The sequence below is a fragment of the Thermobia domestica genome, chromosome 8 (assembly GCF_964235325.1).
Source record: "Thermobia domestica chromosome 8, izTheDome1.hap1.1, whole genome shotgun sequence".
NCBI lineage: Eukaryota > Metazoa > Arthropoda > Insecta > Zygentoma > Lepismatidae > Thermobia > Thermobia domestica.
The window spans coordinates 48175451-48191635 of NC_137461.1; the positions used below are offsets into that span (position 1 = coordinate 48175451).

Sequence of the window (16185 nt, forward strand, 5' to 3'; positions counted from 1 at the left end):
CGATATTGGTATGAAGTCAATTGAGAAAAGGTAGCGATAAACACAAGTAGACTTTTGAAGGACACATGTAAAAGCGATTTCAACTTCGGTATCCAGGAACCTCAGAACAAAGAAGAAGTAATTTTACTATAAAAACAACAGGGATAAAAAAAACAAGGTAAGTGTTTGATATTATTTTTAAAAATTATTTTCTTTAGAACTATTGTTTTTTATAACACCACTTTCTGTACTTTGATTCTCAATTTGGGTTGTAAAATAAAAATGAAATACTTAATATAACGTTCCACAATTATCCTCTATAGGCTAAAAGTTGTCCAATATCAATGAAAGTGTATTAGTATGAAAGATTTGATGGAAAAATAATCTAAGAGTAAACGAGAGAACCTCGAGAAAAACTCACTGATCTAATGTTGTTCACCCAATCTCAGTGATCTAGGATCAAACCAGAGTCAACTTGGATTAGTTGGTTAGTTGAGATTAAACTTGTTTGATTGATTTTGGGTTTAACGTCCCTTTCAGCAGCGAGGCTATATGAGACGGGACCTATTGATTAACGTGGAATCCGAATCATCTGAGCTCCCGACGGGAATCTAGCCCGGGTCTCCCACTCCATTGAAATTAAAAGTCTCAATGCTAGAACGAGAGGGCACTTACTATCTAAAAAATGTAATCCGAGGGCCTTGTTCCGTACTAGCCTTCTAAAAAAATTGTGGAACGTAACGTAACCGAACACATGCAAAAAATCAACTCAACTGAATCGGTTAATGGGAAAAGAACACTCGAAAAATAAAGGATAGCATTCCACAATAGCAATTTCTGTATAATTATGTAAATATCCAACTTCATTAAGATTGTGGAATTTTTGAAAATAAAAGGCCATTACGCACGATAAATAATTTTGTGTAAGTAATAGTGTTTACTTTTTTGTTATTTTTTTTCCAAAAATAAAGTGTTGTGGAATGTTTTATCTTATCCACTCACCGATTCAATTATAACAATTATACCTTTTATCGCAAAACTGAAAGTCAAATTTTGCTTTTCGTTGACGCAAACTGTTACGGAATGTTGCCCAGAATCACTATTTTGGGTTATATTCGAGACAAGTGTACCGATATGGAATCAAACGCGGAACCACGCGCGTTAGCCAGTCACCATGAAGGTAAACGAAAGTACCTATGACTCGAACTTCATTTTAAACCATAGGAGTACCCAGAATTTTTCATACCGGTGTGAATAAAGACAATTAAAGTAAAATTTATCATAAGAATGTGCACAAAGACAATTAAAGCACATATAGGTTATCACAAAGTCAATTAATTAAAGCTCACCAAATCTCTCATTATAATATTCTCACGAGCTAATTTTATTCAGTTTTAAGTGTATATTAAAAAAAAACAAGTAAAATATTATTTCAACGAATCGAAGAATTACGAGTAAATCAATTTCAATACATAACATTTGAAGAAAAGAAGAATCAAATAATTTTATTAGGGAGTATAGAGGCACGCTCGGCACATCCCGAAATTACGTCTATGTGTTAATTATTATTATTATTACTTTCATTTTAACGTCCACGGTTATGTACTTTAGGCTAAAGGAAACGGGTAATTAATGAAAATGAATGATTGTGATATTAAATTGTTTGTATTCTCGCACCGGGAATCGAACCTGGAACTACGTGCGACAAAAGGCAATCTATGTATTAAACAATAGGTTCACATCTCGTATAGCTTAAGTGTTCAAAAGGGATTTTAAAACTTAAAACAAACAAAATATCAATAATTAGACGTGTTTAGATCAATTTATTAATCTATAGTAAAATAATATTAAATTATGGAAAAAATACCATTAGTCTAAAAATAAATCGATATTAAATTATTAGCTTAAAACAGATTAATATGAAACTGTTAGTGTGACGACTCTAGGTTGCAGAGTGAATCTTAAATGACATATGATGATTGCAAAGTAATGAAAATAGTGGAAGAAACTGAAAATATAGAGAAAACGCACAGACTTATTGTACAGAGAAACGCATTTAGACTGGGATCGAACCAGTGAATCTTTAGACCAGAAATGATAGATTTACCACTCAGTCGCCATTTTCGCTTTAACAGTGCCTTTCTCAGACTGACATCTCTTTTAATTGCACATCCACACAAAAAATAAAAGCTCTGTGCACCGGACCCCACGGCATGGATTCGATGTATTTTGTTACACAGAATACAAATTTCGAAACCCCAAGAAGATCGATTGTGTGAAGTTTTTGTTATGGGCGAAAAACTTGAGTGATTTTGGACATATAGAGTACACGTAACACAGCAATACCAGAAAAAAGTTTGTTCACCACCCCCCAGGGTATGGATTCGATGTAATTTGTTACAGAGAATCCAAATTTCAAAACTCCAAGACGATTGACCGTGTCAATTCCTTTTTATGGGCAAAAAAATGTGTGCCTTCCCTATCCAAAATCACTCAAGTTTTTCGCCCATAACAAAAACTTCACACAATCGATCTTTCTGAGGGTTCAAAATTTGCATTCTGTGTAACAAAATACATCGAATGCATATCGTGAAGTCCAGTGCACAGAGCTTTTATTTTTTGTGTGGGTGTGCAATTTAAGAGATGTCAGTCCGAGAAAGGCACTGTTAAGGCGAAAACGGCGACTGAGTGGTAAATCTATCATTTCTGGTCTAAAGATTCATTGATTCGATCCCAGTCTAAATGCGTTTCTCTGTACAAGTCTGTGCGTTTTCTCTATATTCTCAGTTCCTTTTACTATTTTCATAATTTTGCAATCCTCATATGTCATTTAATACCTTTTTTTGTGTCTGTAGCAGTGTTACCTTAGGGAAGATCGTTTCTTCTACTTTTTTACCTTTTCAGACATCCTTTTACTTTTTCCTTCTATATCGTCTTTAATGTCAATTCTGAACCCTTTCACTTGCTCTTCTATTTATTACGGTGCTCTCTCTACATCTTATTACATTTTACATTTGTAAGTCCTCTTCCAAAACTACTTATTCAGTCAACATAAATATCTATACTAAAATTTTTTACTGTTTTTTCAATCACGATAATTTATTTCCCATATTTGTAACATTTTTAATATGTTCGTCCATAGTGTTGAATAAACAAGAATGTAATTCTTTGCCGTTCTATCTTATTCACCACATTTATGTGCAAGCTTGAAAGCAGTTCGTACTAATAAGCAAAGTCATTTCAGGTTTTGCTTTGGGACGGGAGAAGAGCCAAGTGAGTCGGGTTTCATTGTTTGCATTAGTATATTGCACTATACTGTACTGTATACATATTTCTCTATGTGTATCAAACTTAGAGAGGTGGTGCTTTGTACCATCTACTCTTCTCCAAATGACGTACTTGATTGCTACCAACTTTATCATTAAACATATCGCACAGAACGAATATTTCATACACATTTTTGCTTAAAATTAAATCAAAATTTTTGATCAGTGTACAACTTTTAGTAGCTCTAAGGAAAGCGCTTGATTGATTATATCTAAAGTACATTAGAAATTTGAATTAAAGTTATTATTATTTGTAAACAGTTAGTTTTTCTTTCTGACATGTAGACAAGGGTTGTACGTTCAAGCTTGCATCAAACATATAGTCTGAGAGAGACACTGTTACGTGCCAAGCGGGTTGTTTTATTATTGATTTAAGTGTATTATTGATTTAGTACAAATCTTGACAGAAATTCCTGGAATACACAAGTAGCTTTCTGTATATAGGGAGTAAAAATTAACGTGTACTCAGTGAAAATGTGTGATGTTTAAGCACATAATTGATAAATTCTAAGTGTTCAGTCACACAAAAACAGATCAAACAAAGCAGAAAAAAATTTAACTTTAATAATGGAAACGTAGGATCTAATAAGAATTTCAAGTGAAACTAGAATATTTTAGTACTTTCTTGTTAAGTCTTGCATTAAGATAAATTTCTGAGACATGAGCATATTGTAGATGAAACTTTGTTTTGATTCTTCAGTTGTATGAAAAACGATTATATTGAAAGATGAACGATATTTCTTGACTAATGACAAGTATCAACAACTTGTATTATTTACATTTTTCAGATTAACTATTATGTCAATGAATCTGCAGTTAATCTTCACCATTGGGATTATCGTCTCGGACGAGGTAAAGCAAAGCTTATTTTTAAAGAAGTGATTGCAAATGTTATATCTTAATATTATTGATAATTTTTATTTTTAGAAAGTTAACAAAATCAGTATTGTGAAGTAGAGGAAGCCAGTTTTGAATAGAAACTGGGCTATCAAATTCAAAAGATAATCGAAACATACTTCACAGAATAACGTTTGGGAAGGTTATCATCAATTTACTTCATAAGGATTTTTAGTCATGAGTGACATTTATTCTCAAATTTGAACCGATATTATTACGTATAATACTATACAGTTATAGATTATAGTAATGAAGACAAGAATTATATCTACATAAAGAAATAATTCGAAATGGTAAATAGCTTATTCATAGAGATAGGTGACTTGAATGGTCCTCATGGCTCCTATGAACGGACCATGCACGTACGAATTTTATAGACCTATTATCCAGATTCTGGTTGAAGTGAGTAATATCTCAATTGAGTCAGGCAAGCCAATCTTAAGTGAGCACTGTTATCCACTGTAAAGAAAACTGCACCCTTTCACATTCAAGCATTGTGGTAGTGACCACTAATGCGTAAAAGTTTAACCGCTTAATTAGTCCTGATCAAATTTTGGATCATCATACTGACCATTAATGGAAACGACATAGGATAATCAGATTCAGTATTACACACACCATGAAGAAATAATCACGTAACAAAGCATTTCCTGTCAGAGCACAATGAAAACTAACTAAAAAAAAAAAAAAAAAAAAAAAAAAAACTATTGAATCACGTGAAAGGAATATCAACAATGGAATAGAATGTTCGAAGCAAAAATAATGGAAATTCTGTCCAATGTTTTCTGTGTACGTACTTTTATTTCTCGAGGATGACCTTAGCAAAAACCCCTAACTATGAATTAATGTCGCTTGACAAGTTTCACATGGGTACAGTTTGCCCAACACAGTATTTCACAGTATTGGTGATTAATAGAAGTTAACATTTTCTCTTCGCCATCTTAGATATTTTCTCCAATACAATTTCTCTGGAATCAGTGAACAAATTTTTGTTCATTAGTATTCACGAAGTGAATCGATAAAGGAAAATCACCACTTCGCTTTGTTACTAATGTATATACACACAACATGCTGTTGATCCTATCATACTCGACCAATTCTGTAAAATTAGTTTTGACTTAAATCTTATCCAGCCCCAATTAACCATGAAGAACCTACATACAAAATAGCAAATACAAATATCCTTCAAACTCATCTCTTCACTCTTTATTTCTGTAGACCCCGATACGGCAGTTTCTTATAACTCTGATGTACCTATGTATATACAAACTCTACACCAAATTAAGAGATAACTACCGCAGATGGCGGACCCAAAAATACAAAATTTACGGAGAAATGAAGAGACTCAGATAAAATGTCAGCATGAAAGTAATAGAAAAGGCAATAACAGTCATCAGTGTAGAGTGATTAGTTAAGGAGAAAAATGAAATTAAATTCTGGACTGTATGAGTTAGCGGATTGATGCGATATTACGTAAACAAGCAATGGAGCATCCTGTAATATGGCAATATTTCAATCCCACTGTCTTATTAACTAACCTACGATACGATATGCTGCAATAATGGAGGGAAATTCAGAAATGTAAAGCGGAAACTAATAAGAGGGAAATTGTACCTGAACCAAATGTGGTGAAATAGGAAAAATGCTGGGTACTATCCCATTTTGGGGGGAGGGGGTATAAAATTGTAAAATCTACGAACGAAATTACACTTGCGTGTGTGTTTTGTAATCTTTGATGGCATACGGACATTTGTTTGATAGGGGACTCTGCTCCAAAACCCCTCTACAGACAGTAGGATTGTCCAAGTAATCAAAATATATCGGATCTTATATTTTGGTATGAGAATTCGAAATATAGAAATTCGAAATGGAAAGCGTGCTCTTTACCACGTAGTACTCAATAAGAAAGACATCATGAAGTGAAGGCAGTGTACTCAGTGATCATAGAAGTATCGTAAAGCTGTGCCACACACAAGATATGCCATAGTGTTTTTCCCCTATCCTCGTTTATGCGTATACACACAGTCGCTGACGCACCTTCTCCTTACAGACGCATCTCCTCGTTGTAGCTCGCCCCCCCCCCCGGTTGCGCTCCTGCCCAGAGTCGGTTAGACAGCATTCGCGCTATTTCGTGGACACTTAACACAAATTGGTTCGTGTTTTAAATTTGCTTCATACTTTATGCACTTCACTTTTTGTGCCATATGTGAACACGGTGTAGTTTTGCTCAGCCCTCCTATTGTCAGTTTGTAATCATTAATGAAATTACTCTCTTAAGGCACAATTTCTAAGGCAGTAAGAATGAATTATCTATTAAGAAAAGTTCATATTTCAAGGATAAACCGGTAAGTATCCCCTTATGTGACAACCTAGTACAGGAAAGAAGTATTTCGTATCCGCTATGTAAATTTTGATGTTCCAGGGACATTTATTTGACAGGGAATAGTGCCTCCAAATCCTATCTAGAAATCTATTTACATAATACTGTAGTAGGGTGTTGTTTATAGCGCTGGTTGTAAACATGAGAAGGTAAGGATTCATTATTTTCATTATTTCTGTAAATCGTATTTTGCAACATTTTACAGTTAGAAGGTACCAATTTTTGCGCAATAATACATTATAGATGAATACTTATGTAGTGAAGAACAAATAATGTATGAAAATAAGAAATATTTGAAGTTAACAGATAGAAGTAAACGGTGAAAATGAAAGAGAAGTAATTCTACGTAATTTATATTAAAATAACAAAAATATTAAATAATAACTAGAAAATAATAATAATAATAATAATAATAATAATAATAATAATAATAATAATAAAAATAAATATTAATACAACGTTGTAAACAGGTTAACTCTAATCCGGGGCCGCTATTTGAAGATGATTAGCCCAAATTACTTTATTTAAGCTCTCACAATATTATTTCAAGCTACATACCACGTAATAGTCCAGGCATTTTAGGAAAAAGTTGGGAAAAGTTCCCATAAAGCTGAATTTTTCAGAATAATTTCCTTTGTTAATGTACTTTGACAAATCACAAGTCCCCTACTCTCCGACGCGTGCTTTCTCTCAAAATGGCGGTCATGAAATTTCAATTTGACGACTTTGGGTGACAATAATTTTCTTTTTTGTGACATTTTGGATACGTACCAAGTATATATATGCATACAGGAAAGACTGAAATTAATTTTTTGTGGTAATTATCTTATCAAACTTCATTTTTGGTAGGTTTAAATTTGTTATATGTATATAAAAAAGTCAAACCAAATATCACTTTTTTGTTTGGAGGCAATTATATTAGAAGACAAATTAGAAATGAAAATTGTTTGAATAAAAGTTGAAGATAATTTTATGAGCTTTAAAATGAGGAATTTACTTTGCCTTTACGTAACTTGATGTAGATTCTATATAAGATTTATTATATAATTTATTATGTAGACATCTTATGTATACATTATGAAGAAACGAAAAAGTTTTCTACATTTTCAATTTCGTTCTCAAATTCATAAACAATTTCTGTATTTTCACACTCAATCCCGAGACAGGTTTTACATATTTGAGGACATTACACACCAGCAGAACGATATTCACACTTAGTTGAACAGTTGTTTTTTTGCAGTAATCTTGCAAGTACATCTGACCAAAGTAATAAGTTCATGTGGTGTAGCTTCTAGATTAGTTGAAATGGGACGTAGGGGAGACCGGCCCAAAATGACATACATCGACTTTATGTTTGAATATCTTCTCAGAATAATTTTAAAACTTTCTCGTTTTTTTATGAATGCTTCTTTGGAATGTTGTTCGAATATTGACGCGGAGATCAGTAAGATTATTTATTGTTAAAGTTCTTATTTTTAGATTTTTTTAAAAAAAAGTTCCGAAAGTCCATTTTGCCCGGGTAGGCAGGGCAAATTGGCACACTACCTTGCTTTTATGAAACATATAAACAGAAGTATAGGAAAGTGATTAATAGAAGAGCAGACATAATGGCTGAAGGAACATTTTCGAACAAATACATTTAAACATTTCAATGTAGGCCTAAACTTTATTTGCAAAACAACGTAACGTTACGAACATGTTAAAAGAATTAAAGAATATTAAAGAAACTAAAAATGTGTTACAGAATTATGCCGACAACACACAAGATGAAAACTCAAAATGAAGCACTAAGTATAATTCAACTTTCCCAGACTTCACAAGCAAACAACTTGGCCGTTAGAGATAATCCTGCACGTGCAGTTTGACTCCAGAGGAAACAAAGCTGACAACGCAACTTTCTCAGACTTTGGACATGCTGTAAAGTTCGTTACAGTAGATACATGTCGCATCGTTATCATCTTAAGTGGCTTCCAAATCTTTGGCTAAGACACTAGACTCTTGTCGTCTTCATCACTAAGATCAATTAAGATCCTACGTTTCATAGTTCTTTCTGATCTTTGTACTGCAGGTCTAATTTTAGATTCGCTCTTTGCCTTCAGTTCCATGGGGAATGGACTACATGGGAGGAGTTGACCTTCTCTACGCGCAGACCTCTTTCTTTTCTATGTTTGCGTTTTCTTTGTAGCTCGTGGTACTATAAAAATGTGCTCAATGAAGGTTTTAGGGGAAACTGCTACAGGAACCTCTGAAACTCTTTCCTGCTCTGATATAGATGGACCTGGTTCTGAAGTAGCGATTTTTATCTTGAGGATTTGTGACTTGTTCACACTTTGCATTCGAATCCACACTCGGTTCACTGTCGTCCACTGGCTCAGGGCAATCTGTAGTAGCAGTTGGTAGATACAAATGGTCTGAAAAAATATCTTGGTTGAAAGGGCATATGCTAGTTGCTTTGAATCCATTAAAAGCTCTGAGCTTTGTTGCAGATTTCAAATAACCATTCGGAAACAATTTGGCGACTTTACTAAGACTCGCGGTTCTTCCCGGATGTATTTTCAACCACCTTTCCACCATTTGATTGCATTATGTGGCAAATGCATTTGAAGAAAACTGCTTTAAATGCTTCAGAACTTAGGCAGATTAAACCAGGGCAAAATGGCATTGTACAGTATTTACTGTGTCATCTTGCCCTGATGCGCAAGGAAAACAAAAACAGGCACCTGCACATTATGTGAAAGCTTAACCTTGAAGTTTCTACCCTTAACCTACCTTTAATGGAATGTACTTTACAATTGATATGCTTAAGTGTCTGTACTTCCTCGTACTGCAAAATAATTCAACATCAAAAACAGAAGAAAACAAAAGTTTTACCTACCAAAATAACTTTTTCGCCGATAATACCTACTGCGTTTTTCCTACACACACGCCATTTTTGCTCACTAATGTTGCTACATCAAACTCTCATTTAAACCATTTACTGACTGTTTCTAATCAAACAGTTTTCAAAAACAGCTACTGTGCCATTTTGCCAAGGTATGCAATTTTGGTCCGGTTTCCCCTAATTGCCCTCGTTTCAGAGTCCATAGATTTCCTAGCCACTGCTGTACATGGTAGTAGAGCCTCAGCGAGTGTTGACAAGCAACAGGCTCTGTTGGAGGCAGCGATGCTACCTGAAAATGTGCTGAAACCGATAGCGGATACACTAGTTCTGAAATGAGAACAAGACGAAGTTTGTTTAGACCGTCGCAAGAGTTTCCTCCATATAAGCTTACAAGAAACTTGTCCTCAACTTTGAGTATGGTTTCAGATTGTGTTGGGTTCATTGAAATATTTTACCAATTTCAAAAGTTCAGAGCTCATCTGAAGTAGCTTAAATGGACTTTTCTTTGCTTTCTTGTACAGAGCTCACATTGCATCACAGCCTGTCATGGTCTGGAGGAAAAGAATGCTGTTCTTCAATGTTCCAAGTTTATTCTGAATCGCTGAAATGTCAAAACATTTATTTAGTCTGTAACTGAAACTTGGCATAAAGAAGAAAACTGAAGAAACTGAAGTTTCAGGTACTGTCCTGGTCAGCAGGATAACAAGTAACTCTATGTTTGTGCCTACAACAGTGACAAGTTTCTGGTATTTACGAGAAATCTCATACGCAGCTGACACGATTAAGGAATCGGCATTATCTTCTGCTTGTTTACTTCAATTCCTGTCTTGATCATATAATCTGTCAACATAGCAATAAATCTGTTCTTATTTTTGTAGTTAGAAATTAATCCTCTTTCACGGTTTACTTTCAATTTTAATAGACAAACAATGGAAGCCGAAGTCTTTTTTAATGACCGACATTTTATTTCTAGTGATTTGTGTTTGTTTAATTATATCCATCAAAAACAATAATTGTTGCTGATGAAGAGAAGTGCTTTTGCACATATTCAACGTACGTATCTCACAAAAGTTATCGTACGTAATAGCAGCTGCTAATGTTGAAGGCCAAACCACACGATGCAGTAAAAATCCATTATCAATGGCAAATTTTGAGTTAGTAGGACAGTCTACACAGGACACAGTAATTTCTTCAATTACGTAGAATAACTTTGAGTTTTGTGTTTTTCTCATTGAGAATTCATCAAAGAGAGCTGGCGGAAAAGGTGATAATTCATATGACAAATACTTTGAAAGATCAGCTTGAGATTTCAAAACTCAGACTATGCGACTAAACAAGCTGAAGAGGGTTGATCTCCAGCACATCTTCAGCAACTTTAATGGTATTTCTCGATGCCAAAATTCGAGTGACACGATCTTTTCGCAGCAGCTTTAAATCACCAAAATTCTTGCGACACATCTTATTCATTATGCTAGTTCCTACTGCCTTTGCTCGGTCATAGTTCGTTGCAGCATTTGATTCAAGATCAGTGGCTACACATATGAGGTCTCCAGGGTCATCTTGTGCTGCAAATGGTGAATTAGCGTCAATCCATTGTTGAAAGGTGTTAATGTCCTGTCTATCACGACTGTGTCGAGACTCACGAAGTTTAACATGTTCTGTCGAAGAGGGGTATATATCACTAAACTTTTCAACTTCTTCACGTACATCCAGACAAACTGTCTTCGTCAATATCCACCGTACTGTGGTACTCTCTGTAATACCTCTGCCCTGTGTTAATCCTCTTGATATCTTGATTGGACGCATAAATCATTGCTCAGTTGCCATATCAGTAAACACTTCACTACAAAAAGAGTCATTCCTTTCGGATTGTAAAGAAATCACATACCAATTTCTAGTATTGAATTGGATCTATTCTTGTTTTTAAGTCTTCCATTTACTGGACATATAAATGTGCACACTTGGCATAATTTATGCGACCCGCTGCATGCAATTAAGGCAGCATGAGCTTTGTGGCAAATAAATGCAATTGCCAGTAATTTTAGATCCAATAAACAGTAACATAATTTTCACTTGCTCAATATACTGCAACCACAAACTAGCTGCACGTCCAACTTCTTCAGCCTTCATGTACGAAGCAGCTATTACTTCTTGGAACGATGATATTCACTGCTTATAATCAAACTTTCTTCTGTTCTTGCGGGATCATTCATAAAAAGTGAAAGTTTAGTTCTAAGGTTGTCGACAACACTTTCATCTATTTGGCAGAAAGCTGTCTACATATGTTTCATCAGAGCAATAAGCGTTAGAATGTGAATTCTTACTGCTCGTGAAAATGCACGACCATCTGTCATGTGTACAACGGTCAAAAACTGTAGCCCACAAATCTTCCCGGCCACTTCCTGACATCGTATGACCTATTACTAAAAAGTATGACATGCTAGTGTGAAATGCACCTAACATAACTACATTTCCAAGATCACTGTCGCGTTCTGATTCGACAATCTCTACAGCTTTGATATCGAGCGGTTGGTCAAATGTCTCAATACAATTTCTTTGGTTATGATTTGAACACTCTTATAGAAGCTTTATTTGCCTTTATAGGAGCATATATAATGATCTACAACTTTTATTTCTTCACTTCTGACTTGTATTCTAATATAATTTTCTCCAAACATAAAAAAGTTATATTTGCTTTAATTTTTTGTATATATAACAAATTTAAACCTGCCGAAAGTGAAGTTTGACAAGATAATTATTACAAAAACTTAATTTAAGTCATTGCGGTATGTATATATACTTGATACGTATTCAAAATGTCACAAAGAAGGAAGTTATTGTAGTCCAAAGTCGTCAAGTTGAAATTTAATGGCTGCCATCTTTGTCCGCCATTTTGAGAGAAAGCACTTGTCGGAGAGTAGGGGACCTTTGATCTGAAAACTTCAGCTTTATGGGATTGTTTTTCCAACTTCAAGGTATTTTAGGCACAAAATGCCTGAACTATAACTGTTGTTAACACAACTAGATATTTATTCACTTTTTCAACTGTTCTCACGTTAACAACTCATATACAACCAAACTGAATATGGACTTTTTAGGTACTTTCTACGCGTCACTAATATCTCATTCTATTCTCCCAACGTTTGAACTTCAAGTTTTGGAAACTTACCTAAGTATTTTTTTTTAATGATGTAGACTACGTCACACTCACTGCTTTCTTCCAAAGCCTTTTGGTTAAAATGCTCGCCTTCGGCACTCGTAGTTCGTTCATAACACTCGTATTCTTAGCACACATGCCATTTCAGCTTTGGCAACCTAAATAGTAGGAGCAAATACAACTAGAAACTACTGGCCTATATACTTGTAATAGATACTCTAGTGAAATAAAGAGCTCCTTCGTGGCTAAGTGGTTAGCGTACGTGTCTTTGGCGTGGGAGACCCGGGTTCGATTCCCGGCGGGAGCTCATGTGGTTCGGATTCCATGTTAATCAGTAGGTCCACGTCTCATATAGCCTTGCTGCTGAACGGGACGTTAAACTCAAAATCAACTCAACTCTAGTGAAGTAAATGGGGAAGTGTGGAATTACCATATGTTGAATATTACCCTTAATGTGTATCTATGCACACTAAGAACATGAACGAAAATAAATATATTTATTTTACAATTGCCATGTTTGAATTCAAATAAATTAAATGTAGTTGTGTTATCAAATAAATTAAATGTGTGTATGTGTGTACTTTATGAGTTAAAAGCACTACGTTTCTAACTGGCCATTTATTTCATTATCTGGCACCAATATTTCAAATTTGACATGAGATCCTAGAACAAAAGAGCGATTTAAAGATCGTACTTGATTTACTATTACCACAAATAATTTGTAATAATTTTAATGCAACGATTAGATTAATGTTTTTGTTTTGGTTGAGTTTGTACAAGACGCAATTAAAGCATTATTTTTGTCAATTTTCTTATGATATCAATGATACTACAGAAAATTGTGCTGATAAATTCTCTGTTTCTTTAGTAATTTAATATCCTACTAATAGTGCAGGAAAGTTGAAGTATTATGAACATGCACAATATCTTAATAATGGCTAAATAAGCACACTAACTAATCAGTGTACTGATGAAACATACTTGATATGTTCAGGCATTTTCTAATGTAAGACATTGTTTCACAATTTATCTCATATACAGTATGAGAGAGTTTTGAGAGCATATTTATTTTAATAATCATAGTTTGTTAAGTACATGTATTTACTATGTTTTCGATATGACAGAAGTACATACTAAAGTACATATAATTAGGAAATTTTAACTTTTAATTCGAGAGTTAATACGTATACTAAATATTGAAATACGTTATAATTATGTTATTCATAACATGACAAGGATATTTATATTGCAGCAATAAATCTTTTACATATCTATACATGGAGTGAATAAATTTGCTATATTTTCTCAAATGAATTGTTAAGCTATCACGAAACACAAACGCTATAGTTCGTGAGGATGATAAACTACTATAAAGAAGATTGAAGTTTTAATAATACTTAAACAGATGAAGAAAACGTAGTTTATATGGGACGTTTAGAGCATAAGGGAACCAATTCCTATTGTTGAAGTTGTGAAAAAAAGAGGAAGTTTATACGATACACTTAAATACATGCTTAAGATATTGTTTTTACATAACAAGAGTTATTTACAATATCTGAGTACTGATCAAATTAATTACTGATCAAATTGGGAATGTGTAAATGAATTCATACCGAAGGCAAATATAACCGTATTTTACAAACAATAAGACACATTCTTTTCGAAAAATTGCCTCCAAAGTTCAGGTGTGTCGTATACTCGAAATTAACATAAAAATGTACAGTGTTTGATTTAAAATACGGGGAACATGAGTTGCGGGGATGATTCACAAGCTTGCCAACACTGTCTCCCTCCCGCCCCGCCATCACAAACCCAGATTTAAACTAAAAACAAATAATACATTATTTTATTATTATTATTATTATTATTATTATTATTATTATTATTATTATTATTATCTAATAATACAAATGGTAAAAATGTTACGGTATTTTTTTTAATGGTTAAAAATTAACGTGCGTCTTATAGTCCATAAAATACGGTACATACAAGATTTATCTATCGTTATATAGTAAAACTGTTTCTTTCAAATCGTTATATACTAAAAATGTTTCTTTCAATGTTGTTTCAACCAATGTTTCTTTACGAAAAATGTTCCGCAAGGAACACTTAGTATTCGGAGGAGCACTATTAGTACTATTCTATTTATTATTGTATTATAGACGTATTATTTCGGTCTTTTCCGGGAAGGGACATTCTCAGTGCACCAAGGGGCAGTGCTCCGCCCCCCAAAAAACATGTCTGGAAGGAACATTAGTTTTAACTTTAAATTTATAAATGTTATACATAATTTAAGTTCAAATCACTTTTGAGAACATTAACGTTTCCTTCTCTTTTTTTATATATAGGTGTTTGGACAGTCATTTCTGTACCCGTATCCTTTCCAAAACAGTCTATTTTCACCTGCAGACGGTACATACTTCGTCCCATCGTTAGATATCATCAACAGAATAGTTAATGATGTAATAAATGAAGATCGCCATAAAGAACAATCAACGCCACACTTGTCAAGGAACCATGTTCACACAACTGTTAATAGCAAGAAGAAATCTTACAAAGAATCTGCCAAAACCTCCGACAGTTACTCAAGATCATATGATGAGACATCAGCAAATGTTGGGCATCTTACTTCTAAAGAATTCGATGATGCGGAGAGATTAGCTGACCAAATTATGTACGAGGGTCTGATGACAAACCCACTAGAGGTCACTACTCCAATGACAACTGATGAAACGACGTCACCGCCACTAAAAAACAATAACGAGCATACAACAGATAATCAAGTACAAGAAGTTAAGTCAGAGAACGATTTGAAAGAAGAGCTTACAGAGTTGAAAGAAGAACTTGAACAAGTAGCCAATGACATTGGTACATTTCTTGAAGATGAAAACCAATTAGAAGAAGCAACGGAAAATCAAACAGAATCACAGACCGTGGAAGTGCAAACAACACCAGTACCAAAGTTATTAATGGAAAAGGAAAAGAAGATAGATAAAAGCCAGAATAAAGATGATGCAAAGAAGTCAAGCAGAATGGAACCGTTTAAACTTGGTCCTCTGTCGTTTCTGTTTGGAAATTTGGATTCTGCTCACAAATAATATATATTGGGATTGCGTCGTAAAGAATAGGGATATCTACTCAATATACACAAATATTGTTACCGCTACATGTTATGTATGTCCAAACAAATATTTAAGACATGTTTGTTATTTTTCTTCTATGTTGTATGAAAGAATTAATAAAGCAATAATAAATTTACAATACGATATACATTTGTAGTACTTACATTTTCATTTTATGAATTCAACTTCTTCCTCCTCTCCTTCTTTTTATTATTATTTTGTGGAATTTTGTTATTGTAATGCATCTATGGATAGTGAAAGTTAATGTGTAAAAGCGTGCTAACCTTCTGTCTTTCAAAAGGATATACTAGTCACTGTTTGAGGTTGAGAAGGCTTGAATATCCATTATACGTTTCTAATCTTTAATAGGCCTCATCACAGCGATACTAAAATATCCTTATTTTTACAATAATTATGTGATATCTTCAAATAGATAAAACATA

The 16185-nt window shown here is 33.9% G+C and overlaps 1 protein-coding gene across 1 annotated transcript; it reads left to right on the forward strand.

The window, feature by feature from the left end:
• Positions 1-4106: 4106 nt before the first annotated feature.
• LOC145691714 (uncharacterized) lies at positions 4107-15869 on the forward strand. Its single transcript, XM_081767050.1, has 2 exons — positions 4107-4157; positions 14969-15869. The coding sequence occupies exons 1-2, from the start codon at positions 4110-4112 to the stop codon at positions 15716-15718; spliced, it is 798 nt and encodes a 265-aa protein (XP_081623176.1). The 5' UTR covers positions 4107-4109; the 3' UTR covers positions 15719-15869.
• The last annotated feature ends 316 nt before the right edge of the window (positions 15870-16185 follow it).